This window comes from Coregonus clupeaformis, chromosome 6 (assembly GCF_020615455.1).
Source record: "Coregonus clupeaformis isolate EN_2021a chromosome 6, ASM2061545v1, whole genome shotgun sequence".
NCBI classification, from domain to species: domain Eukaryota; kingdom Metazoa; phylum Chordata; class Actinopteri; order Salmoniformes; family Salmonidae; genus Coregonus; species Coregonus clupeaformis.
This window is the reverse complement of record NC_059197.1, coordinates 14,442,378-14,469,520: the sequence shown is the minus strand read 5'-3', so window position 1 is coordinate 14,469,520 and position 27,143 is coordinate 14,442,378. Positions and strand designations below refer to the sequence as shown.

General features: G+C 43.2%; 1 protein-coding gene and 1 pseudogene across 3 annotated transcripts in view; one reads left to right on the top strand and one right to left on the bottom strand.

The window, feature by feature from the left end:
- LOC121568114 overlaps window positions 1-16,761 on the bottom strand; it is a 35,198-nt pseudogene extending 18,437 nt beyond the window's left edge.
- A 32-nt stretch (window positions 16,762-16,793) lies between these two features.
- The window catches only part of glb1l2 (galactosidase beta 1 like 2), a 30,318-nt gene continuing 19,968 nt past the window's right edge, over window positions 16,794-27,143 (top strand). For 2 of the 3 annotated variants that reach the window (XR_006001161.2, XR_006001160.2), the window contains exons 1-7: window positions 16,794-16,903; window positions 24,415-24,593; window positions 24,689-24,757; window positions 24,829-24,924; window positions 25,030-25,138; window positions 25,255-25,347; window positions 25,457-25,538. Coding sequence is in view for 1 of the 3 variants with exons in the window: in XM_041878020.2 (XP_041733954.2) it covers window positions 24,430-24,593; window positions 24,689-24,757; window positions 24,829-24,924; window positions 25,030-25,138; window positions 25,255-25,347; window positions 25,457-25,538 (613 nt within the window). In the remaining 2 variants the exon portion in view is untranslated. The remainder of the gene's footprint in view (window positions 16,904-24,414; window positions 24,594-24,688; window positions 24,758-24,828; window positions 24,925-25,029; window positions 25,139-25,254; window positions 25,348-25,456; window positions 25,539-27,143) is intronic. The other variant, XM_041878020.2, reaches the window with a different exon arrangement.

The following is a 27,143-nucleotide window of genomic DNA, read 5'->3' as shown; positions in this document are numbered from 1 at the left end:
CTTGGCTGAAACAGTCTCTACAGCACTTCACCAATCTGGACTTTATGGGAGAGTGGCCAGACGGAAGCCACTCCTGAGAAAAAGTCACATGACATAACGCCTTGAGTTTGCAAATAGGCATGTGAAATACTCAGGGCATATGGCAAAAGATTCTAAGGTCTGATGAGACAAAAATGTAACTCTTTGACCTGAATCCAAAGCGCTATGTGTGGAGAAAACCAGGCACAGCTCATCACCCGTCTACTGGTGGCAGTATCATTCTATGGGGATGCTTTTCAGCAGCAGGGAGACTGGTAAGGACAGAGGGATCAATGAATGGAGCCAAACATAGGCACATCCTTGATGAGAACCTGCTAGTGTAAACAACCTTAAAAAATGGGGCAAAGATTTACATTCCAACAGGACAATGACCCCAAGCATACAGCCAAAGCAAAGCTGGAATGGCTTCAGAACAAGATTGTGAAAGTCTTTGAGTGACCCAGCCAAAGCCCAGACTTGAATCCCATTGAAAATCTGTGGAAAGACTTGAAGATTGCTGTTCACAGCGCTCCCCATCTAACTTAACAGAGCTTGAGAAAATCCCCAACTCCAGATGCGCAAAGCTGATACAGACATACCAAAGACGACTCAAAGCTGTAATCGCCGCCAAAGATGCTCCTACAAAGTATTGACTCAGGGGTGTGAATACTAATGCATATTCAATATTACAGTATTTCATTTTCAATAATTTGGTAAAATTTCTAAAAACATACTTTTCTCACCCATCTACACACAATAACTCATTATAAGTTATTGTGTGTAGATGGGTGAGAGAAAAATATATATTTAATCAATTTTGAATTCAGGCTGTAACAACAAAATGTGGAATAAGTCAAGGGGTATGAATACTTTCTGAAGGCACAGTATATCTAATATAAAGGTCAAGATCAATTTTTAGACAGCCAATTACCATAATTAATAATGTATTATGAAATACATTCTTTCTACAAGTGTGTGTCTGGATCTAGATGTTGTGAAAATAATTGTCTTCTCAGAAGGGAGCAAATTACAGCAGCGGCTAGTGAATAATTAATGGTCTAAGCAAGTACCAGACGTGCTGCTGCATCTGCCCACAAAATAAACAACAATGAAGAGAGCATGTAAGTAGGTCTAGTCTAGTGATGCAGCATACAACCAAGTCTAGTGATGCAGCATACAACCAAATCTAGTGATTCAGCATACAACCAAGTCTAGTGATGCAGCATACAACCAATTCTAGTGATATTGTATACAACCAATTCTAGTGATATTGTCTACAACCAAGTGCAACTGTATACAACCAAGCAGTCCAGGCCAGGTTACAGCAGACAGCATGCTACTTGGCCCCTAGCTGCTCACCTTCTCAGTAAACTGCAGGCTCTCCCACAGTGACAGATGCTGCTGAATGACGACAGGCTCGTACACTCTCCTGGCCTGGAGAGAAGGAGCCTCAGGAAGCTTCTCACCTGAGACACACAGTCAGATATAGAACATGCAGGGAGTAGGAGTCTCTTGGGGGACTGAGACAGAAATGGGACATTTGAGCTTAACAACACGAGCAGAGGGTTTGTAGGAACATCAATGCACTCTAAGGGCTCTATTTTCGGCTGGCGTTAAGGCGGCACTAGTGTCAAATGCACGTTAGTTTGCAAGTTCGTCATGTAGAAACTGGCGCAATGGCATTTTCAAGCCCTAACGCCAGGTTCGACAATTTACCTCTTATATCAGCAAGCTGGCACTCAGATGGGAGGGGTGGAAATAATTTAGGCATGTCTTTTAAAAATGCTAAGTGCTAATATCAGGCACCGCTGGTAGTACTATTTAAGACCAACCAAAAGCTGGTTTTAGTGGTAACGCAGTTGGTTATGGCATTAACTTTGACAGTGGAAACGCAGCCTATCCAGCGGTGACGCACACTGCCTGTATGCGCACGGAACGAAGTATAGCCTCCCCTCTTCTCAATTAAGGCTTTTTTTTCCTGCCCAATGCAATTGCGAAGTAGTCAACTGTTGATAAAGGGTTTGGCTCCTGAGAAATAAATCTTAGATCACCAAAACGTTATTACAATTTAAAGTTTGAGAGGAGTAAAATACTGAGCTGACATTCCCTTTTTATCTATGCATTGTAGGCAGGCCCACATTATTTTAGCCATGCAGGTCCCGTTTTGGACGTGAGTAAACCCCCTCCATGTTGTAGGCTACTTTTCAAGCCCATCATGAAATGAGAGATGAGAACCTCCGGTGAATACCGGTGAAACTCGTATTTAGAAGTTATCTGTAACAATGTCTTGTTTTCCGTTTCATACAGTATGTTCAAAACCAAAGCCCTCCCTTAGGCCTACTATAACTGCTGGTTTAACAGCAATGAGCGTATTATTATCCTGCCGATTTTATGATATCATTACATTTTACACACACATACATATATACACACACATATATATATATATATATATATATATATATATATATATATATATATATATATATATATATACAGTGAGGGAAAAAAGTATTTGATCCCGTGCTGATTATGTACGTTTGCCCACTGACAAAGACATGATCAGTCTATAATTTTAATGGTAGGTTTATTTGAACAGTGAGAGACAGAATAACAACATAAAAATCCAGAAAAACGCATGTCAAAAATGTTATAAATGGATTTGCATTTTAATGAGAGAAATAAGTATTTGACCCCTCTCCAAAACATGATTTAGTACTTGGTGGCAAAACCCTTGTCGGCAATCACAGAGGTCAGACGTTTCTTGTAGTTGCCACCAGGTTTGCATACATCTCAGGAGGGATTTTGTCCCACTCCTCTTTGCAGATCTTCTCCAAGTCATTAAGGTTTCGAGGCTGACGTTTGGCATCTCGAACCTTCAGCTCCCTCCACAGATTTTCTATGGGATTAAGGTCTGGAGACTGGCTAGGCCACTCCAGGACCTTAATGTGCTTCTTCTTAAGCCACTCCTTTGTTGCCTTGGCCATGTGTTTTGGGTCATTGTCATGCTGGAATACCCATCCACGACCCATTTTCAATGCCCTGGCTGAGGGAAGGAGGTTCTCACCCAAGATTTGACAGTACATGGCCCTGTCCATCGTCCCTTTGATGCAGTGAAGTTGTCCTGTCCCCTTAGCAGAAAAACACCCCCAAAGCATAATGTTTCCACCTCCATGTTTGACGGTGGGGATGGTGTTCTTGGGGTCATAGGCAGCATTCCTCCTCCTCCAAACACGGCGAGTTGAGTGGATGCCAAAGAGCTCGATTTTGGTCTCATCTGACCACAACACTTTCACCCAGTTCTCCTCTGAATCATTCAGATGTTCATTGGCAAACTTCAGATGGCCCTGTATATGTGCTTTCTTGAGCAGGGGGACCTTGCGGGCGCTGCAGGATTTCAGTCCTTCACGGCGTAGTGTGTTACCAATTGTTTTCTTGGTGACTATGGTCCCAGCTGCCTTGAGATCATTGACAAGATCCTCCCGTGTAGTTCTGTGCTGATTCCTCACCGTTCTCATGATCATTAACAACTCCACGAGGTGAGATCTTGCATGGAGCTCCAGGCCAAGGGAGATTGAAAGGTCTTTTGTGTTTCTTCCATTTGCGAATAATCACACCAACTGTTGTCACCTTCTCACCAAGCTGCTTGGCGATGGTCTTGTAGCCCATTCCAGCCTTGTGTAGGTCTACAATCTTGTCCCTGACATCCTTGGAGAGCTCTTTGGTCTTGGCCATGGTGGAGAGTTTGGAATCTGATTGATTGATTGCTTGCTTCTGTGGACAGGTGTCTTTTATACAGGTAACAAACTGAGATTAGGAGCACTCCCTTTAAAAGTGTGTTCCTAATCTCAGCTCGTTACCTGTATAAAAGACACCTGGGAGCCAGAAATATTTCTGATTGAGAGAGGGTTAAATACTTATTTCCCTCATTAAAATGCAAATCAATTCATAACATTTTTGACACGTGATTTTCTGGATTTTTTTGTTGTTATTCTGTCTCTCACTGTTCAGATAAACCTACCATTAAAATTATAGACTGATCATTTCTTTGTCAGTGGGCAAACGTACAAAATCAGCAGGGGATCAAATACTTTTTTCCCCTCACTAACATATATATATATATATATATAAACAGATTGTTTTTCGTTACATTTTATTACAACCAAACAAACAATCTTATTAGAATGATTCACCTTCCTGCTTTTATGGTTACAAGGTCCGTAGCACACATCCAATGCAACTTCTGGAGATGTGTGAATGCGATGTGATCTGTAAAATGGTTCCGATTATGTTCATAAAACATAAGCCTATTTGGAGGATGGAGTGGATATTCCACCTTTCTCTTTATATTGCACCTTTGTCCAGGTCCTGTGAAAAGTTTGGATGTGCGTAAAACCCTCCATAGTCTGCGCTGTTTTAATATTATATGCCCACAGGGAGAAATGATGGTGCCTGTAAGTGTTCCTATGTAAAACAAGTTGTTGTTTCGTTTTGTTTAGAATTTGATTATAATTATCTGTTCCCTTTTTAGGCCTCATCAATAATGAATTGAATCTGCTTATTGACAATGTTTGGTATGTCCATGCTCAGCCATAATGCAATTTACAGTAGGCACCGGTCAAACGTTTTCTGTAAGTCTTCACAAGGTTTTCACACACTGTTGCTGGTATTTTGGCCCATTCCTCCATGCAGATCTCCTCTAGAGCAGTGATGTTTTGGGGCTGTCGCTGGGCAACACGGACTTTCAACTCCCTCCAAAGATTTTCTATGGGGTTGAGATCTGGAGACTGGCTAGGCCACTCCAGGACCTTGAAATGCTTCTTACGAAGCCACTCCTTCGTTGCCCGGGCGGTGTGTTTGGGATCATTGTCATGCTGAAAGACCCAGCCACGTTTCATCTTCAATGCCCTTGCTGATGGAAGGAGGTTTTCACTCAAAATCTCACGATACATGGCCCCATTCATTCTTTCCTTTACACGGATCATTCGTCCTGGTCCCTTTGCAGAAAAACAGCCCCAAAACATGATGTTTCCACCCCCATGCTTCACAGTAGGTATGGTGTTCTTTGGATGCAACTCAGCATTCTTTGTCCTCCAAACAGAACGAGTTGAGTTTTTACCAAAAAGTTCTATTTTGGTTTCATCTGACCATATGACATTCTCCCAATCCTCTTCTGGATCATCCAAATGCACTCTAGCAAACTTCAGACGGGCCTGGACATGTACTGGCTTAAGCAGGAGTACACGTCTGGCACTGCAGGATTTGAGTCCCTGGCGGCGTAGTGTGTTACTGATGGTAGGCTTTGTTACTTTGGTCCCAGCTCTCTGCAGGTCATTCACTAGGTCCCCCCGTGTGGTTCTGGGATTTTTGCTCAGCGTTCTTGTGATCATTTTGACCCCACGGGGTGAGATCTTGCGTGGAGCCCCAGATCGAGGGAGATTATCAGTGGTCTTGTATGTCTTCCATTTCCTAATAATTGCTCCCACAGCTGATTTCTTCAAACCAAGCTGCTTACCTATTGCAGATTCAGTCTTCCCAGCCTGGTGCAGGTCTACAATTTTGTTTCTGGTGTCCTTTGACAGCTCTTTGGTCTTGGCCATAGTGGAGTTTGGAGTGTGACTGTTTGAGGTTGTGGACAGGTGTCTTTTATACTGATAACAACTTCAAACAGGTGCCATTAATACAGGTAACGAGTGGAGGACAGAGGAGCCTCTTAAAGAAGAAGTTACAGGTCTGTGAGAGCCAGAAATCTTGCTTGTTTGTAGGTGACCAAATACTTATTTTCCACCATAATTTGCAAATAAATTCATAAAAAATCCTACAATGTGATTTTCTGGAGAAAAAAAATCTCAATTTGTCTGTCATAGTTGACGTGTACCTATGATGAAAATTACAGGCCTCTCTCATCTTTTTAAGTGGGAGAACTTGCACAATTGGTGGCTGACTAAATACTTTTTTCCCCCACTGTATTTCACCATGGAGCACGTTCTGATTGGCCAGTGATTGGCTAAAGCCTCAACACACCCACGATGTATTTAGTCATCGAAACCCAGCCCATTCGCGCCAACGCCAGCAAGTGCGCCAATAATTGTAATAGTGAAAATAACAAAAATACCCCTGAACCTAGCTATAGTCCTACCGCCTGCGCCAGACATTTTCTTAAAAGCATGGGTTATTTCCTGAGTCACAGAATTTTTCCACTTCTGTTGTCATTCATCACATACCACTTTAATGCAGAGGTCAGAATGCTCATATGAAATTATTATGTTGTGACAAAAATAAATAGATTTAATTATCTTGTAACTGATCATTTATATTATTACCTAGCAACGGCACAGTCTGAATAAACTGTTAGCTATATACTGTTGGAGCTGATTGTTGCTCCTTTCTAAGAGATATCCTCCAGCACTCTTTAAGGTGTTGAAGCACTGAGAAACCTGCAGCCACTCGGGGTTACTGGTGGAAAGTGCTCCCCTATCACAATGTTCAAAAGGGGATAATGGGTGGCAGAAATCACCTCGCCCTGAAATGGCATTCTGTGTTTACAAGCAGAGTATTTGTATGGAGAAAATTGCAGTTCCACACACTTGCTGTTGTTTGATATTGTGTGAGCTGCCTGACAAAGTTATCTTCAGCTGCAGTTATATAAACTTGAAACTTTCATGTTATTGGATTCTACAGTGGATTGGTATTTTGGTAAAAGTGGGTTAAATTTGAACTCAATTTAAAGAACGTTGTGCAATTTGGACTGCCTGCCACATGCATAATCAAATCTTATTACCTTGGCTTTTAACCACTGCTCCGACAGTATCTATTGTCCTTTTTGAAAAACAAGACTATTTCATGTTGTTATTAAACCAAGTGTTAGATATTCAATTTAAACTATTTTCCTTTGATTCATGGGAAATTATTAGAGATAATGTTTTAATCTGTGACTCACAAAATCCATGTGATAGACTAGCGTCCTGTCCAGGGCGTGTACCTGTACATTAAGGTGCCTCATGCTATAGAAACAGGAGATAGGTGCAGGAGCCTATGAGCCATTCCGGCTCGCAAAAGCCAAGGCTCGTACAAGGCTACTTACAAAGGGTATGCATGACTCATGAAACCCATATCAGCTGAGAGCCAAACAATAGCAGATATCGGGTAGGGTCTAAATACAGAATTAGGTCATGTATATGTGGTGCTGAATAGAAGATACACACTCTCAGACGCTTTAGTGCTTGCTCTCATCCAGGCCAATGCTCATTGTTCAACATACTGCACAACGTAAGGATGAATCGTGTTAAGATAGCCCTGAAGATCTTAGTTTACCGGGAGGCTGGATACATGTAAGATTGTTCTGACCGCATACCCAGCGTCAATCTCACACATACTCATCTCTGATTGGGCAACACTGACTCAATGTTCCCCGTAGGGCCTTACTAAGTGACTTTGGAGAACGATACAAAGAAGAGCCCCTCACGGCAACACTCACTGTGGTAGCAGCTCAATACATTCCTCAGAAGAGTGTACTTGGTGGTGTAATCCCCTGCCTCAGATAATGCAACATCGTAATCTGTAAAGAGAATGCCACTATCAGAACAGCAAGAGGCACGAGGAGTGAGAGGCGGGGATGCCTCCTCCCGTGTCCGATGAATTTCACTCTGCTCCTATCAAACATCTCAAGCCAGCAGGAGACACATTTTTTGTGGTTATCTTGACAGATGCGGCTGCAGGAGTTTGGATGGAGGCAAGAGGCAGTCGATGGAATAAAATTTAAATACAGACTACTGTTAAACTTGAAATTCAAAGAGCAAATGCCAATGTGCCACTGTTACTAATGTTTGACATCAACGTCATTCTCCTCTGAGGAGCGAGGTCATTACAATGTCAACAGTTGTAAAGAGGATATAAAACCCATCATGCCGTCTTTCATTTACATTTCCCATGCATTTTATTAGCCGATGAATTAATTATGCAGTGAGTGCTAAAAATGCAGCCCGAGGTCAAGCACCATCTATTGGCCTTTAGTAACAGTACAGTGACAATATATTACTGTAACCCTGCCTGTATAACTGGCTGGTGTAACGTCCTTATCAGAGGTATGTTTCAATAAAGATAAATAACAAGGTAAACTATGAGAACACATTGATTCTAAAACAAGTGGACAGCAAGTAATATAAAGATCCAAATATAATTTACCATAGCTTGTTACCATTGGCTTAGGCATGGGTGTGGCAATTGCAAAGGCCCCGTTCATGAAGCCAAAATGTGTTCCTCCGTGTGTCACGTTCGTTGAGTAAAGGATTGGACCAAGGTGCAGCGTGGTATGCGTACATAGTCGTTTATTATATAAACACAGACAAAATAACAAAATCCAACAGAACGTGAAGTTCAAAAGGCTAAACATCCAACAAGCCAAACAGAAACAAGATCCCACAACTAAGGTAGGCAACATGGCTGCCTAAATATGATCCCCAATCAGAGACAACGATCGACAGCTGCCTCTGATTGGGAACCACAACCGGCCAACATAGATATACACATTCTAGAATGTACACATAGATATTCACACCCTGACCAAACCAACTAGAGATCTCAATGTCAGGGCGTGACAGTACCCTCCCCCCAAAGGTGCGGACTCCGGCCGCAAAACCTGACTCCTTAGGGGAGGGTCCGGGTGGGCATTTTAGCCTAGGTGGCGGCTCCGGCTCCAGGCGCGACGTCAACCTTACTGTCCTCTCCTTTTCTGGCTCCCCGTTGCACACCTGGTCCGGTCTGGTCCCCGGCGCGATGCTTCCCCTCTCAGCCCTGTCTGGACCCTGGTGTGGGAGGCCCCGACCCTGGAGAGGGGCTGACGTCTGGTTCTGGCTCTGCAGTCCTCCCGCGATGCACCAAGTCCTGTCTGGACCCTGGTGTGGGAGAGTAGACGACCGGACCCGGACTAGGCACCGGTGGAGCGGACTGCTCTGGCACTGGAGTGGAGCCGCTGACCGGAGCTGAACTGGACCCCGGTGAAGCGGACTGCTCTGGCATTGGACTGGAGCAGCTAACCGGAGCTGGACTTGGCACCGGTGGAGCGGACTGCTCTGGCACTGGAATGGGCCGTACCGGGCTGGCGACACGCACCACTGGTTTGGTGCGAGGAGCAGGAACGGGCCGTACCGGACTGGAGACACGCACCACTGGTTTGGTGCGAGGAGCAGGAACGGGCCGTACCGGACTGGAGACACGCACCACTGGTCTGGTGCGAGGAGCAGGCACGGGCCGTACCGGACTGGAAACACGAACCACTGGTCTGGTGCGAGGAGCAGGCACGGGCCGTACTGGACTGGAAACACGAACCACTGGTCTGGTGCGAGGATTAGGCACAGGCCGTACCGGATTGGAGACACGCACCACTGGTTTGGTGCGAGGAGCAGGAACGGGCCGTACCGGACTGGAGACACGCACCACTGGTCTGGTGCGAGGAGCAGGCACGGGCCGTACTGGACTGGAAACACGAACCACTGGTCTTGTGCGCGGAGCAGGCACAGGCCGTACCGGATTGGAGACACGCACCACTGGTCTGCTGCGAGGAGCAGGCACGGGCCGTAACGGATTGGAGACACGCACCACTGGTCTGGTGCGAGGAGCAGGCACGATCCACATTCAAAATCACCTCCCTCACCATACTGATTAGCTACACATATTGCATAGAACAGTTCCCAAACTGTGGGCCGGTGTTTTTTTAAGGAACTCAGTCCGGCTTTAAACTTACTCTTGAAAGTTGTAATAGTAGAATGCACAAGGTGCAATTTCGAAATTGGGTAGTGCATCATCAGTTTCTCTTGTCCTGTTAGTCATTGCATACCTTAGAGAGCTATTTATAACTTGTCAGAAAAGTCCAGATCAAGCCCATGTAAGGTCATGTTTTCTTTTTTTTAGCCCATAGATATTGGTGTAATTTCTTTGTTACTCAAATATCACATGAATACACAGACATTACAAAATGTATAGAATTGCAAGAAAATTAGCATTAAAACTGCTAAATGTTCTTTGCACCCCATGACACAATTTATGGAATTGCGGGGGGAGGGGGGGTGGGATGATCTCCAATGCTGGAAAGGGGGCCCCCGAGTGAAATTTTGGGAACCCCTGTATAGAACATAGCGACGCATTTAATTAGACATTCAAATTGAGCTGACTTTACCGATTTAAATCAAGGGCAGTGGAATAATGAATAACAAGCATGGAGTGACAGAGCATGACTTGATTAGCATCCAGTGTGCGAGATAGACGTGGATGCTGCTGGCAATGACAGGAAGACAAAACCAGGCCTGGGGACCCGAGTTATCAGTGGCTGTTGTTCAACATAAGAAGGACAGTCTGGAGAATCTACATGACATTAATACACCTCCACAACTGTGTGCCAACCTGTATGACGACTGACAAGTATTTACTGCAGTGATGCATTGTCTAATGAGAGGATCGTGAAAATTTAGTGTAAAAAAAAAAGATTCACCATCATGTAAATTGTAATGTATGGCCAAAATATCCCAAAGCTAGCAGTGGCTACAGTGTTATGCGGATGGTGTGTGTGTGTATATTAAATGGTTAGTCAGTAGCCCTTTCACATACTGTACTGTTCCCTGCTAAGAGGAGCTGAGTCACTCTTATCTAACAATCTGCAAACATGTACAGTGAGGGAAAAAAGTATTTGATCCCCTGCTGATTTTGTGCGTTTGCCCACTGACAAAGACATGATCAGTCTATCATTTTAATGGTAGGTTTATTTGAACAGTGAGAGACAGAATAACAACAAAGAAATCCAGAAAAACGCATGTCAAAAATGTTATGAATTGATTTGCATTTTAATGAGGGAAATAAGTATTTGACCCCTCTGCAAAACATGACTTAGTACTTGGTGGCAAAACCCTTGTTGGCAGACGTTTCTTGTAGTTGGCCACCAGGTTTGCACACATCTCAGGAGGGATTTTGTCCTACTCCTCTTTGCAGATCTTCTCCAAGTCATTAAAGTTTTGAGGCTGACGTTTGGCACTCGAACCTTCAGCTCCCTCCACAGATTTTCTATGGGACTAAGGTCTGGAGACTGGCTAGGCCACTCCAGGACCTTAATGTGCTTCTTCTTGAGCCACTCCTTTGTTGCCTTGGCCGTGTGTTTTGGGTCATTGTCATGCTGGAATACCCATCCACGACCCATTTTCAATGCCCTGGCTGAGGGAAGGAGGTTCTCACCCAAGATTTGACGGTACATGGCCCCGTCCATCGTCCCTTTGATGCGGTGAAGTTGTCCTGTCCCCTTAGCAGAAAAACACCCCCAAAGCATAATATTTCCACCTTCATATTTGACAGTGGGGATGGTGTTCTTGGGGTCATTCCTCCTCCTCCAAACACGGCAAGTTGAGTTGATGCCAAAGAGCTCGATTTTGGTCTCATCTGACCACAACACTTTCACCCAGTTCTCCTCTGAATCATTCAGATGTTCATTGGCAAACTTCAGACGGGCCTGTATATGTGCTTTCTTGAGCAGGGGGACCTTGCGGGCGATGCAGGATTTCAGTCCTTCACGGCGTCATGTGTTACCAATTGTTTTCTTGGTGACTATGGTCCCAGCTGCCTTGAGATCATTGACAAGATCCTCCCGTGTAGTTCTGGGCTGATTCCTCACCGTTCTCATGATCATTGCAACTCCACGAGGTGAGATCTTGCATGGAGCCCCAGGCCGAGGGAGATTGACAGTTATTTTTTGTTTCTTCCATTTGCGAATCATCGCTATTGTCACCTTCTCAACAAGCTGCTTGGCGATGGTCTTGTAGCCCATTCCAGCCTTGTGTAGGTCTACAATCTTGTCCCTGACATCCTTGGAGAGCTCTTTGGTCTTGGCCATGGTGGAGAATTTGGAATCTGATTGATTGATTGCTTCTGTGGACAGGTGTCTTTTATACAGGTAACAAACTGTGATTAGGAGCACTCCCTTTAAGAGTGTGCTCCTAATCTCAGCTCGTTACCTGTATAAAAGACACCTGGGAGCCAGAAATCTTTCTGATTGAGAGGGGGTCAAATACTTTTTTCCCTCATTAAAATGCAAATCAATGTGTAACATTTTTTACACACGTTTTTCTGGATTTTTTTGTTGTTATTCTGTCTCTCACTGTTCAAATAAACCTACCATTAAAATTATAGACTGATCATTTCTTTGTCAGTGGGCAAACGTACAAAATCAGCAGGGGATCAAATACTTTTTTCCCTCACTGTACACACTGCATGGAATGCTCTTCTATTGTCTGTACATACACATATACAGTACATGTAGGTTAACAATAGGGGCTTTGCAGTTTCCATTTACTTTGAAGGTTCTAGACACTGAAGGCCAGTATAAAATCATACCACAGTATAAAACAGTATATAAAAGACAGCTTGGTTCAGTTGATATTGACTACATGGATCAAAATATAATTTTATGGGGAATAAAGACCAAATCTGTTTTATGATGCTTGGCTTGGAAACAAGCATACATGGAAAGCATATTAATCTCTGACAGAAACATACCACAAAGGAGAACTGACCATATGCTAAGCACCATGTGACCAATCTATTGAGTGGGATTCATGCGGTGTGGCAAAGAGAGACTGCTGTTTGAGGAAATATGACTTACCCTCAGCAGCAAAAACATGGTGAAGGTCACCCCAGAGGTCAAACCACCCAGACCAAAACTCCATCACCATCTTGGGCTTCTGGGGCTAGAAGAATGGGAAGGGGAATGTTCAACAGAGAGGTACAAAAAAACTAAATATATGTTACTCCTTGTAGACACAGTATTTACTCCTTGAACAACAGGGACCAGTTTTTTTAAAGTTATCGATCGGATTTTGGCAATCGGATCATTTAATCCTAGCCGAAATCCGATCAGATAACTTCTGAAAAACTGGGCCCAGACTATAGGCATCTCAAGACTGTGGTTCAAAGCAATTTAATCTACAAGTATCGGATGAAACTGAGTAATTGATCAACTACAATGCTGGAGCTGGATAAATCTAATGATAAATATTAGTAGACAATCATCTGAACACAACTCAATACATTCACTCACTTGAATTGCATCCAGATACTTAAATCCCTCTGGGCTCAGTTTCAGAAAATTGATGGTTTCTAGAACTATTGACTTAAACGGAAAACAAAAACTGCTTTGCATTTTAACAGATCCTATTTTTGTCTTGTTTTCTCTTAATCTGTATCTATCTAAACAGCACATTCACTCATCTCATCAGTCTCCTTTGTGTTTAGGCTTCAAGTGGAAAGGGAATTAGTCAAGGAGCAGTTCTAATGAAGCCTAACAGCAGCTGCCTGACCTTGGCACAGACAGAGCCCTTGTGTTTTGGGAGAATACCAACTACAGTTCAGGCAGAGACTGCAGTGTCAGATGGGCCAGAGGCTCTACTATAGTGCAGCTGTCTGTCTGTTTGTCCAGTCAGTACAATACCTCCATTCACTCCCCCGTGCTTCAGCCCATCCTGGTTGTCTGAGGTCAGGAGCAGCTCCTCGATCCCCCTGGACAATAGTGCCTGGAACAAGGATCTCATCTCAATCATGCTCATATTTCCAAGTAGATATACTACTATTGCAAATGAAACTAGTTGTAGTGAAATCAAGTTAAAGTGATGCACAGTGTGTTTGCATGTACGCGCGTGTGTGTGTGTGTGTAACAAAGCAGATGCACTGCCTTACCTCCTTTATGTATGGCATGTATGCAACGTCTTTTGCATAAGAGCCGTACTCGTTCTCCACTTGAACTGCTATAATTGGGGCCCCCTTGGAGTACTGAGCGTTTTCAATAATACATCAAATAAGAGCAGAGCTGTAAATTGATTCCAGAATAAGTCACAAGCATATATTTTCAAAACCTTTGGGATTGATAAAACACCAAGCTGCACATTTTAGGAATATTTTTGTATTTTGATAGCCATAATCAACGACCATATCTATGCGGTCACATCGTGGTCACTCACAATTGAACAGGAAAACTGGAAACCCAAGTGTACTTAATAGAAGAGTAGTGAGAAAGTAAGAAAAGATTACCTGATATGGTGCAACTATTGGAATGAGTTGATCAAAGAAGGAGTGGACTGCTTCTATGAAACCTGGGTAAGTTGTTCTCAACTTCATGTATGGATCACGCAGCAACCAACTAGGAAGACAGCAATACTTAACAACTCTCTAATGTTATCAACAATGTATGCAGTTACATTTAAATACTGGTTGCACTGATGGCATGAATGCATAATGACTGCATTGATTGTTAATGTGCTTCATAACACAGTGTGAGTTTAATGGATTTCCAAATATCTATAATCTGGTTAACCTAGTGGTACATACTGGGATATTTCTGGACCAATTACCCTTCCTAGATCCATTTAGATGATGATCAGAGTCAGTCAAATGACACTCATTGAGGGGGAAAGCTCAGTAAATAAATGTTTTCATTCTCTCTGTGTGTGAGCAATATCTGTTTTTCCACTTTGATCTATAATCTATATTTAGCCACATTACTAAGAAGGAATGTGGGCCTGTCTACCCTTTTACAGAGACCTGACTGTAAACATCAATGTAGCTGATTGACTAAATGACTAGGCAATGAGGGAAATAACACCACAATGGAAATAAGCATTACAAACATGGATGAGGAAAAATGGATGAGACGTCTTATAGGGATGGACCTATCCATACAGGGAGCTGAAACCAACCTGGGCTAAAATAATAATAATAATATGCCATTTAGCAGACGCTTTTATCCAAAGCGACTTACAGTCATGCGTACATACATTTTTTTTTGTGTGTGTATGGGTGGTCCCGGGGATCGAACCCACTACCTTGGCGTTACAAGCGCCGTGCTCTACCAGCTGAGCTACAGATCTGGGAACATCTAACCTGGGCAGCCCTCCTAAGTCCCATTCAGCACAGATGTAGGGTCCTGGCCGCAGAATCACCCAGAGCCCCAACTCTGCTGCTAGGCTGATGTATGCCCTGAGAGACACAGAGAAAAGCAGAGAGACAAAGCTCAACAGCTCTATCAAACATTTTAATCACAAAATCATATTAAAAAAGTGGAAGTCTTCCTTACTTTAAATCCAACTGGTCCTAGAAGTTGAAACCCCCCACCCCCCTCTGGCTCATGAAGGTTCCATGGCACATATCTGAAAGATAAACCAGTCATTCTCAGTATCTCTCCATAGTAGAGCAGCAGTGAGTGGTGGTATAAGAGGACATGAGGTGTTCTGTGTGTCCCTACGTGGTGAGAGTGTTGACCCCACAGGCCCTCATCTTCAGCAGCCGGTCCTCCCAGTAGGCTCTGGGGACGCGGAAGTAGTGGATAGAGCCCCCCAGGATGCGAAAGGGCTCTCCCTCCAGAGTGAACTGAGAGGAGTTGGCCCTCAGTCCCTCTTTCTGGCTCATTCTCCCCACCTCTGGGTGTTGGCTGGAAGAAAAAGACAAACTGCTGGTCAACCCAGAAAGTTAGACTAAATAGGAGTCATAGGAACTAGACAATGGCATCTAAGGTGAGTAGCTAAGTATTTATAATACTTGTCACAAGCATACAAGACACACCCAACAGTTTTAGATAAATCAACAAAGCTTTTAGCATAAGCTACATGCATGCTACTCCTCTTATCTTACAAGAATGAAAATCTCTATTTGATAATGAGGGAGACGTACATAGTCAATTGCTCACACTGTCCCATTGTGGAACAAGTACTGAACTGAGCCATAACAAATGGCAACATACAAGCTAAGTGTTTGTCTACACAAGGTTAATGTCCATAGTAGGTGGGTCAGGTGAAAGTTCATGATGGGGTAAATGAAAGATATATTCCATTAATTAGACTATCGAAAGTATTGATTGCATATTATTTTTCTTCTTCTCACATTTGTATAGTCCTACCTCTTCTGTGTAATAATATTTCACAATCTGATAACATTTTGTCATTATGAATTGTCTTTAAAGCATTGCCTATAATACATTTTCTTTAAATAACCAGTTTGAAAAGGGTCCGTTTGGGATACTGGTTGCCTATTGATGCATTTGCAGGTCCATGACAACATGAGGAAAAACAACAACAAACAGGACATAACTTTGCACACACTCTCGAGCCCTGCCCATAAAGTCTTACCACAGATAGAACAATGAGACAGATATTTCACCGGATGTATAAATGTGAAACATTCGCTTGCGTTTCCACTCACTACCAAATATGATAGTGAGAGGAAGCCCAGTGGCCGGTAGTGGGAGAAGATGGAAAGAGATGGATTTTGTCCGACATTCTGCTAAGTTTCTCATCAATTAAACATTTGATCTCAATACAGTTTTCTGTTCCCAAAACTAGAATATGTTACAAACAGGATGCAAAGTTTTGTAGACTTTACCCTTTGCCAAAGTTTTTAAAAATTGCGATGTTTAGAAGGAGTGTAAAGGCGAATTGCGTTGTTGCGCACTTTGCATAGTAGGCGTTCCCTAACGGAAATATGCAAATATTGGCTAGAACGCACCAATAGGATCTCGCTAGCTCGTGCTTGGCTCTGCCCACTATGACTCATTTGTTTCAATTTGACACGACAGGCTGTGGTTTATCTTCGTTTATTTATAACAATCTTTGGTCTTACCGTGTGAATTGAAAGATGATATATCCGACGACAATAAAACCGAGAATGGCATACCGCCGTCTCCGTGTGAGAGACAGCCTGACGATCATGGATGCATTTAAAAAATGTTACGAATAACGATGCAACGCTGCAACAGCTGCGTTGACAGCCACGCCTTCAAAGACCCCGTGGCAGACAACACATCACCGGAAGAACAGGCTAATAATACTGTAGTACGGGCGATTCACTCAAGGGGAAAATACAGGTGAGAGCTATAGACCATAATGAATTACAATATCAATCTGCACCCGAATTGCACAAAACTCCAATCCTAATGCAAGTGGAAAGGCTTACTGTTAGTTCTGACAAAGCCCACAGTGTTTCTCACTAGGCTATCATAATTCGATTTTCAGCAGGCAGTAGCCTTTACATTGTGCGTTTTGGTAGTCGTAGTATATTGCTCGCCTTCAATAGGCACTATGAAACGGATAGTTGTTATATATTGTACCGACTGGTAGGCAAAACTAATGTTTTGTCCTTACAACCAAAATCAGTAAAAAGACCGGTCAGGCGAACTTGCAAGACCGGAATCATACCATTTGGCGTCATAGCCTACTGTTTACACTAGATTGTAATGGGAAAAGGCGCAATTTCTTTTACCCATGTAACTTTCAAACTCTCACGCACACACGCTGAACTGCAGCCATCACATTCTTGCTCGGCCCAACTGTCCGCAAATGACGCTATTATTCCTGACGTCTTTTTCTTTTTCTTCTTTAGTTTAACGGCGGTTGGCATCCAATAAATGTTGCATTACCGCCACCTACTAGACTGGACTAAACTCCCTTAAACTTTGCTTGAAAAAAGACAACTAGATCAACAAATACCCTACCGTCTAACCCTACACTCATTAAAAACCCACCACTCTACTGAACTATTTAAACCTATCTAGTCCTACCTCAGGCCAACAACCTGAAAGGATGGGACACCACCATTCAACACACCCTGTAACTCTTCTAACGTCAAATCTCGTACACCCAAATACTTCTCTGCAGCTGCCACCACAACCTCTATTTTCTGCGACTTACGTTCCATCCCTGCAATTCCTTACTTTGTTTGTCAGCTTCAACCTTTATGCTGTACTATATTATACTGCCTATAGTCCATGAGCCCGCGGGTCGGTCGGGCTCATTTGGGATGACGATGTCTCATAGTGATTTTCTTGAAGGTCTATGTCCCTAGAGTTGGTAAATGTGTGATAGCAGTGCAGCAATGACAGCTTTCTCTGTGTTGTCACTCTTTCATCCCTCCATCCCATTCATTTTTCCCATAGGGATTGTTTACCCTATGACAAACAATGCCAGTATACAACAAGTTATTGCTCATGTATACCCTTTAATCATATATCATTTTGAAAGCTTCGACTCACAGCTATCCATCAGACACATTTTCGGAATGTTGTATAAATTACTTTAAAAGGAAATGCTGATACATTTTCAACTTTGTTTGACAAGTGGTTCTGAGAGGTCATGAAATGACCTTCAAATGATATAATAAAACCAACTTTGAAAGCACCAACTACAACTATTTTTTAAAATCATGAATGAATCATGAATAATGATGAGTGAGAAAGTTACAGACACACAAATATCATACCCCTCCAAAAATGCTAACCTCCCCTGTTATTGTAATGTTTAAAGGTTAGCATGTCTTTGGGGTATGATATTTGTGCGTCTGTAACTTTCTCACTCATCATTATTCATGATTCATTCAGGACTATCCGTAATCATGGTAGCCCCCGTAATCAGCCGGTGCCCCCGCACATTGACTCTGCACCGGTACCCCCCTGTATATATAGCCTCCCTACTGTTATTTTATTTTACTTCTGCTCTTTTTTTTCTCAACACTTTTTTTGTTGTTTTCTTTGTACTTTTTTTGTTAAAAATAAATGCACTGTTGGTTAAGGGCTGTAAGTAAGCATTTCACTGTAATGTCTGCACCTGTTGTATTCGGCGCATGTGACCAATACAATTTGATTTGATTTGATTAATGTAGAACTGTTTAGAAACATATTATATTCTTATTTACAATAAATGTGACTCCAAAATGACAATACATTATTTACCATTCATTTCTATTGGGCACAAAATAATCTGAAACACAACCAAAACAAACAGTAAATGCATCCAACAAGTTTGTTGAGTCACAAACTTGATGTGATCATTGTGTGCTAGGAATATGGGACCAAATACTAAACTTTTGACTACTTTAATACACATATAATTTAATTTGTTCCAATACTTTTGGTCCCTTAAAATGGGGGTACTATGTACAAAAAGTGCTGTGATTTCTAAACAGTTCACCCGATATGGATGAAAATGCCCTCAAATTAAATCTGACAGTCTGCACTTCAACCTCATAGTCATTGTATTGTATTGGCATTCCTATGGAATTGTACAAGTTTCCAGTCCTCTGTTTTATGAAAACAGTTAATAGGATAACATTGTATATCATTTTAATCAGCTCACATCAATGACTATTCACATGTACATAGACATTTTACATCTTTTTGGGCACATTCTTACCACAATTCAGTGAATACTTTAACGTCTTTATATATCTGGCACACCTGGCATATTTGATTGTGCTTTCTACATCACTATTAACATTTTAAGATATTATTGGGCATACTACAATTAGGCCTATATTTCAAACATACAGGTATAGTCATGCGAAATTGATTAAATAAGACCCCATTGAATTGTTTGCCGGACATATTGGGAAAAGGCTTCTGTGGGGTTAATGCATGAATCCTGTGATGACCCTCTACAGTGCCTTGCAAAAGTATTCATCACCCTTGGTGTTTTATCTATTTTGTTGCATTACAACCTGTAATTTAAATAGATTTTTATGTGTATTTCATGTAATGGACATACACAAAATAGTCCAAATTGGTGAAGTGAAATGAAAAAAATAACTTGTTTCAAACAATTCTAAAAAATAAATAACGGAAAAGTGGTGCGTGCATATGTATTCACCCCCTTTGGTATGAAGCCCCTAAATAAGATCTGGTGCAACCAATTACCTTCAGAAGTCACATAATTAGTTAGATTGCACACACGTGGACTTTATTTAAGTGTCATGATCTGTCACATGATCTCAGTATATATACACCTGTTCTGAAAGGCCCCAGAGTCTACAACACCACTAAGCAAGGGGCACCACCAAGCAAGCGGCACCATGAAGACCAAGGAGCTCTCCAAATAGGTCAGGGACAAAGTTGTGGAGAAGTACAAATCAGGGTTGGGTTATAAAAAAAATATCCAAAACTTTTAACATCCCACAGAGCACCATTAAATCCATTATTAAAAAATGGAAAGAATATGGCACCACAACAAACCTGCCAAGAGAGGGCCGCCCACCAAAACTCACAGACCAGGCAAGGAGGGCATTAATCAGAGAGGCAACAAAGAGACCAAATATAACAATGAAGGAGCTGCAAAGCTCCACAGCGGAGATTGGAGTATCTGTCCATAGGACCACTTTAAGCCGTCTTTATGGAAGAGTGGCCATAAAAAAGCCATAAAAAGCCATTGCTTGAAGAAAAAAACAAGCAAACACGTTTGGTGTTCGCCAAAAGGCATGTGGGAGACTCCCCAAACATATGGAAGAAGGTACTCTGGTCAGATGAGACTAAAATTGAGCTTTTTGGCCATCAAGGAAAACTCTGTCTGGCACAAACCCAACACCTCTCATCACCCTGAGAACACTATCACCACAGTGAAGTATGGTGGTGGCAGCATCATGCTGTGGGGATGTTTTTCATCGGCAGGGACTGGGACACTGGTCAGAATTGAAGTAATGATGGATGGCGCTAAAAACAGGGATATTCTTGAGGGAAACCTGTTTCAGTCTTCCAGAGATTTGAGACTGGGACAGATATTCACCTTCCAGCAGGACAATGACCCTAAGCATACTGCTAAAGCAACACTCGAGTGGTTTAAGGGGAAACATTTAAATGTCTTGGAATGGCCTAGTCAAAGCCCAGGCCTCAATCCAATTGAGAATCTGTGGTATGACTTAAAGATTGCTGTACACCAGCGGAACCCATCCAACTTGAAGGAGCTGGAGCAGTTTTGCCTTGAAGAATGGTCAAAAAGCCCAGTGGCTAGATGTGCCAAGCTTATAGAGACATACCCCAAGAGACCTGCAGCTGTAATTGCTGCAAAAGGTGGCTCTATAAAGTATTGACTTTGAGGGGGTGAATAGTCATGTTTTTTTTGGTCTCATTTCTTGTTTGTTTCACAAGAAAAAATATTTTGCATCTTCAAAGTGGTAGGCATATTGTGTAAATCAAATGATACAAACCCCCCAAAAATCCATTTTAATTCCAGGTTGTAAGGCAACAAAATAGGAAAAATGCCAAGGGGGGTGAATACTTTCGCAAGCCACTGTATCTGCAAATCTTTTTTAAATCCTGTTCTAGCTGTGTGTGTGCAATTTGGAGATTCTATCACCAAAGTTACAATCCAAAACATTAGCCACTACATGGAATTCTATGGCTAAGCTTCCAACATTTTAATGTCAATGGCAAAATTTGGTCTATTTTTAAACAATATTTGTAGGTGGTGCTTTCAAAGTTGGTTATATTATATATAATTTGAAAGGTAATTTCATGGCCTTTAAGAACCACTTGTCAAACAAAGTTTCAAATGTATCAGGGTTTCTTTTTTAAAGCAATTTATACTAGTAATTCTGATTTGTACCGTAGAGGTCAAAGTTCTGTTGGCCTGAACATTCCGAAAATGTGTCTGATGGATAATTGTGAGTGATACAGTGCATTCGGAAAGTATTCAGACCCCTTGACTTTTTCCACATTTTGATTAAATTGTTTTTTTTCCCCCTCATCAATCTACACACAATACCCCATAATGACGATGCAAAAACCGTTTTTTATTTTCTTTGAGCAAATTATAAAATTAAAATAAACGGAAATATTACATTTACATAAGTATTCAGAACCTTTACTCAGTACTTTGTTGAAGGACCTTTGGCAGCGAATACAGCTTTGGCACACCTGTATTTGGGGTGTTTCTTCCATTCTTCTCTGCAGATTCTCTCAAGCTCGGTCAGGTTGGATGGAGAGCGTCGCTGCACAGCAAATTTTCAGGTCTCTCCTGAGATGTTCAAGTCCGGGCTCTGGCTGGGCCACTCAAGGACATTCAGAGACTTGTACCGAAGCGACTCCTGCGTTGTCTTGGCTGTGTGCTTAGGGTCATTGTCTTGTTGGAAGGTGAACCTTCACCCCAGTCTAAGGTCCTGAGCGCTCTGGAGCAGGTTTTCATCAAGGATCTCTCTGCACTTTGCTCCATTAATCTTTCCCTTGATCCACTCTACCAAAAAGGCCTGATTGGTGGAGTGCTGCAAAGATGGTTGTCCTTCTGGAAGGTTCTCCCATCTCCACAGAGGACATCTGGAGCCTCCTTGACCAAGGCCCTTCTTCCACGATTGCTCAGTTTGGCCGGGCGGCCAGCTCTAGGAAGAGTCTTGGTGGTTCCAAACTTCTTCCATTTAAGAATGATGGAGGCCACTGTGTTCTTGGGGACCTTCAATGCTGCAGAAATGTTTTGGTACCCTTCCCCATATCTGTGCCTCGACTCAATCCTGTCTCGGAGCTCCACGGACAATTCCTTCGACCTCATGGCTTGGTTTTTGCTATGACATGCACTGTCAACTGTGGGACCTTATATGTGCCTTTCCAAATCATGTCCAATCAATTGAATTTACCACAGGTGGACTCCAATCAAGTTGTAGAAACATCTCAAGGATGATCAATGGAAACAGGATGCAACTGAGCTCAATTTCAAGTCTCATAGCAAACGGTGTGAATACTTATGTAAATAAGGTATTTCATTAAAAAAAATATATATATATATATATATAAATACAGATATGCATCTGTTGGTCCCAGATACTTTAAAAAGGAAAGGGTGTGGTCTGGATCAGAAAACCAGTCATTATCTGGTGTAAATACCATTTGCCTCATGCAGCGCGACACATCTCCTTCGCATAGAGTTGATCAGTCTGTTGATTGTGGCCTGTGGAATGTTGTCCCACTCCTCTTCAATGGCTGTGCGAAGTTGCTGGATATTGGCGGGAATTGGAACACCCTGTCGTACACGTCGATCCAGATCATCCCAAACATGCTCAATGGGTGACATGTCTGGTGAGTATGCAGGCCATGGAAGATCTGGGACATTTTCAGCTTCCAGGAATTGTGTACAGATCCTTGCGACATGGGGACGTGCTTTATCATGCTGAAGCGTGAGGTGATGGCGGCGGATGAATAGCACGACAATGGGCCTCAGGATCTGGTCACGGTATCTCTGTGCATTCAAATTGCCATCGATAAAATGCAATTGTGTTCGTTGTCCATAGCTTATACATGCCCATACCATAACCCCACCACCACCATGGGGCCCTCTGTTTACAACGTTGACATCTGCAAACCGCTCGCCCACACGACGCCATACACACTTTCTGCCATCTGCCCGGTACAGTTGAAACCACGTTTCATCCGTGAAGAGCACACTTCTCCAGCGTGCCAGTGGCCATCGAAGGTGAGCTTTTTCTTGCTGAAGTCGGTTACGACGCCAAACTGCTGTCAGGTTAAGACCCTGGTGAGGACAACGAGCACAGATGAGCTTCCCTGAGACGGTTTCTGACAGTTTGTGCAGAAATTATTCGGTTGTGCAAACCTCCAGTTTCATCAACTGTCCAGGTGGCTGGTCTCAGACAATCCCGCTGGTGAAGAAGCCAGATGTAGAGGTCCTGGGCTGGCGTGGTTACACATGGTCTGCGGTTGTGAGGCTGGTTGGACGTATTGCCAAATTCACTAAAGGGACGTTGGAGGCGGCTTATGGTAGAGAAATTAACATTCAATTCTCTGGCAACAGCTCTGGTGGACATTCCTGCAGTTAGCATGCCAAATGCACGCCCCCTCAACTTGAGACATCTGTGGCATTGTCTTGTGTGACAAACATTTTAGAATGTCCTTTTATTGTTCCCAGCACAAGGTGCACATGTGTAATGATCATACTGTTTATCAGCTTCTTGATATGCCACAACTGTCAGGTGGATGGATTATCTTGGCAAAGGAGAAATGCTCACTAACAGGGATGTAAACAAATTTGTGCACAACAGTTGAGAGAAATGAGCTTTTTTTTTGCGTATGGAACATTTTCTTTTATTTCAGCTCATAATACATGGGACCAACACTTTACATGTTGCGTTCATATTTTTGTTCAGTATACTATGGCTTCACAAAAAGAACAGCCGTGTTCTGAAGCAACAATGGTTTCCATTGTTCATACCATTCTAGGCCTTTCTTCATTGTTCTCCATTCGTTCAAGCCTTCAACGCGAGCTCTGCTTCAGTAGATAGGTATAAGCCATACTGAAAATTATTTCAGCTTTAGACTTTGTGAAAATCAACGTACACGGTAAGATTCTTGAATTTGACATTAGTTGAGATTGGTCAATCTGCATAAGGATATTGTGTTGAATTGACTGACTTAGAATAACAGCCTATATTATGACCAGAATTGATAGCTATCATCATACAGTACATTACAAGTTGTATGCATTTATTAGTCACTACACAGTCTCTCTAATTATTGTCTTAAGTGTGATTATTCATAACATTCATAAGAGATCCAGACAATGTAATATTGACCAACAATCTGAAGTTGACCAGCGCTTTGTCTTTTTCTTGCAGCCTGAGGTGAGGAGAATGAGCCAGAAAGAGGGACTGAGGGCCAACTCCTCTAAGTTCACTCTGGAGGGAGAGCCCTTTCGCATCCTGGGGGGCTCTATCCACTACTTCCGCGTCCCCAGAGCCTACTGGGAGGACCGGCTGCTGAAGATGAGGGCCTGTGGGGTCAACACTCTCACCACGTAGGGACACACAGAACACCTCATGTCCTCTTATACCACCACTCACTGCTGCTCTACTATGGAGAGATACTGAGAATGACTGGTTTATCTTTCAGATATGTGCCATGGAACCTTCATGAGCCAGAGAGGGGGGTTTTCAACTTCCAGGACCAGTTGGATTTAAAGTAAGGAAGACATTGATATGTTTGATAGAGCTGTTGAGCTTTGTCTCTCTGTTTTTCTCTGTGTCTCTCAGGGCATACATCAGCCTAGCAGCAGAGTTGGGGCTCTGGGTGATTCTGCGGCCAGGACCCTACATCTGTGCTGAGTGGGACTTAGGAGGGCTCCCCAGGTTGTTTCCATTACTTTAAGCCTTTAACTTTGTAGTCCAATTTTACACAAGTCAACATGTTGAATGTCCAATGAGACAGCCTTATAACGGTTATTTTCCTTTCAGCTGGCTGTTACGTGACAAAAACATGAAGTTGAGAACAACCTACCCTGGCTTCACAGAAGCAGTGACCTCTTTCTTTGACAAACTCATCCCAATAATTAAGCCTCTACAAGTATGTAAATAAGTTACCTTATTATCCAAGTTATCAAGTCCTGATATCTGTTAGAGAGGTTCGCAGGGGCATTAGTGGGCTAGCTGTCAATAAATGTTGTCCTCTTTGTTTTACAGTTTGAAGTGGGAGGCCCCATCATTGCAGTTCAAGTGGAGAATGAGTATGGCTCATATGCAAAGGATGAACGATACATGTCTTTTATAAAGGAGGTACTTTGATACTGTACTGTTTCTCACCATCTGCATCATACTGTATGCCCAGTATAGACTTTTGCAGTGACCTCTAAATGTATAGTGAAACTGTACTCTCATTTGGCAGGCTCTACTATCCAGAGGGATCAATGAACTTCTGCTGACATCAGACAACCGGGAGGGGCTAAAATGTGGAGGAGTGGACGGAGGTAATGGATTTCTATTGCTAGATCTTGAGATTTGGTAATTTACATTTACATTTAGCAGACGCTCTTATCCAGAGCGACTTACAAATTGGTGCATTCAACTTAGGATAGCCAGTGGGACAACCACATCTTGATCACAGTAAGTACATTTCTTTAAACAAGTCAGTGCTAGCAGGTGAAATAAGTCAGGTGTTAGTTTAGACAAAAGACAGTGGTAGTAAAGGGGGGGTAGAAGGATTAGTATTATACTATTCCAGGTATTCCTTAAAGAGGTAGGGTTTCAAGTGTCTCCGGAAGGTGGTCAGTGACTCTGCTGTCCTGGCGTCATGGGGGAGCTTGTTCCACCATTGGGGTGCCAGAGCAGCGAATAGCTTTGACTGGGCTGAGCGGGAACTGTGCTTCCGTAGAAGTAGTGGGGCTAGCAGGCCAGAGGTGGATGAACGTAGTGCCCTCGTTTGGGTGTAGGATCAGAGCCTGAAGGTAAGGAGGTGCCGTTCCCCTCACAGCTCCGTAGGCAAGCACCATGGTTTGGTAGTAGATGCGAGCTTCAACTGGAAGCCAGTGGAGTGTGCGGAGGAGCGGGGTGACGTGAGAGAACTTGGGAAGGTAGAACACCAGACGGGCTGCAGCGTTCTGGATAAGTTGCAGGGGTTTAATGGCACAGGCAGGGAGCCCAGCCAACAGCGAGTTGCAGTAATCCAGACGGGAGATGACAAGTGCCTGGATTAGGACCTGTGCCGCTTTCTGTGTAAGATAGGGTCGTACTCTGCGAATGTTGTAGAGCATGAACCTGCAGGATCGGGTACACCGCTTTGATGTTAGCAGAGAACGACAGGGTGTTGTCCAGGGTCACGCCAAGGTTCTTTGCACTCTGGGAGGAGGACACAATGGAGTTGTCAACCGTGATGGCGAGATCATGGAGCGGGCAGTCCTTCCCCGGGAGGAAGAGCAGCTCCGTCTTGCCGAGGTTCAGCTTGAGGTAGTGATCCGACATCCACACTGATATGTCTGCCAGACATGCAGAGATGCGATTCGCCACCTGGTTATCAGAAGGGGGAAAGGAGAAAATGAATTGTGTGTCGTCTGCGTAGCAATGATAGGAGAGACCATGTGAGGATATGACAGAGCCAAGTGACTTGGTGTATAGAGAGAATAGGAGAGGGCCTAGAACTGAGCCCTGGGGGACACCAGTGGTGAGAGCACATGGTGCGGAGACAGATTCTCGCCACGCCACCTGGTAGGACACAATCCAAGAGTGAGCAGCGCCGGAGATGCCCAACTCGGAGAGGGTGGAGAAGAGGATCTGATGGTTCACAGTATCAAAGGCAGCAGATAGGTCTAGAAGGATAAGAGCAGAGGAGAGAGAGTTAGCTTTGGCAGTGCGGAGAGCCTCCGTGACACAGAGAAGAGCAGTCTCAGTTGAATGACCAGTCTTGAAACCTGACTGGTTAGGATCAAGAAGGTCATTCTGAGAGAGATAGCAGGAGAGTTGGCTAGAGACTGCACGCTCAAGAGTTTTGAAGAGAAAATAAAGATGGGATACTGGTCTGTAGTTGTTGACATCGGAGGGATCGAGTGTAGGTTTTTTGAGGGGTGCAACTCTAGCCC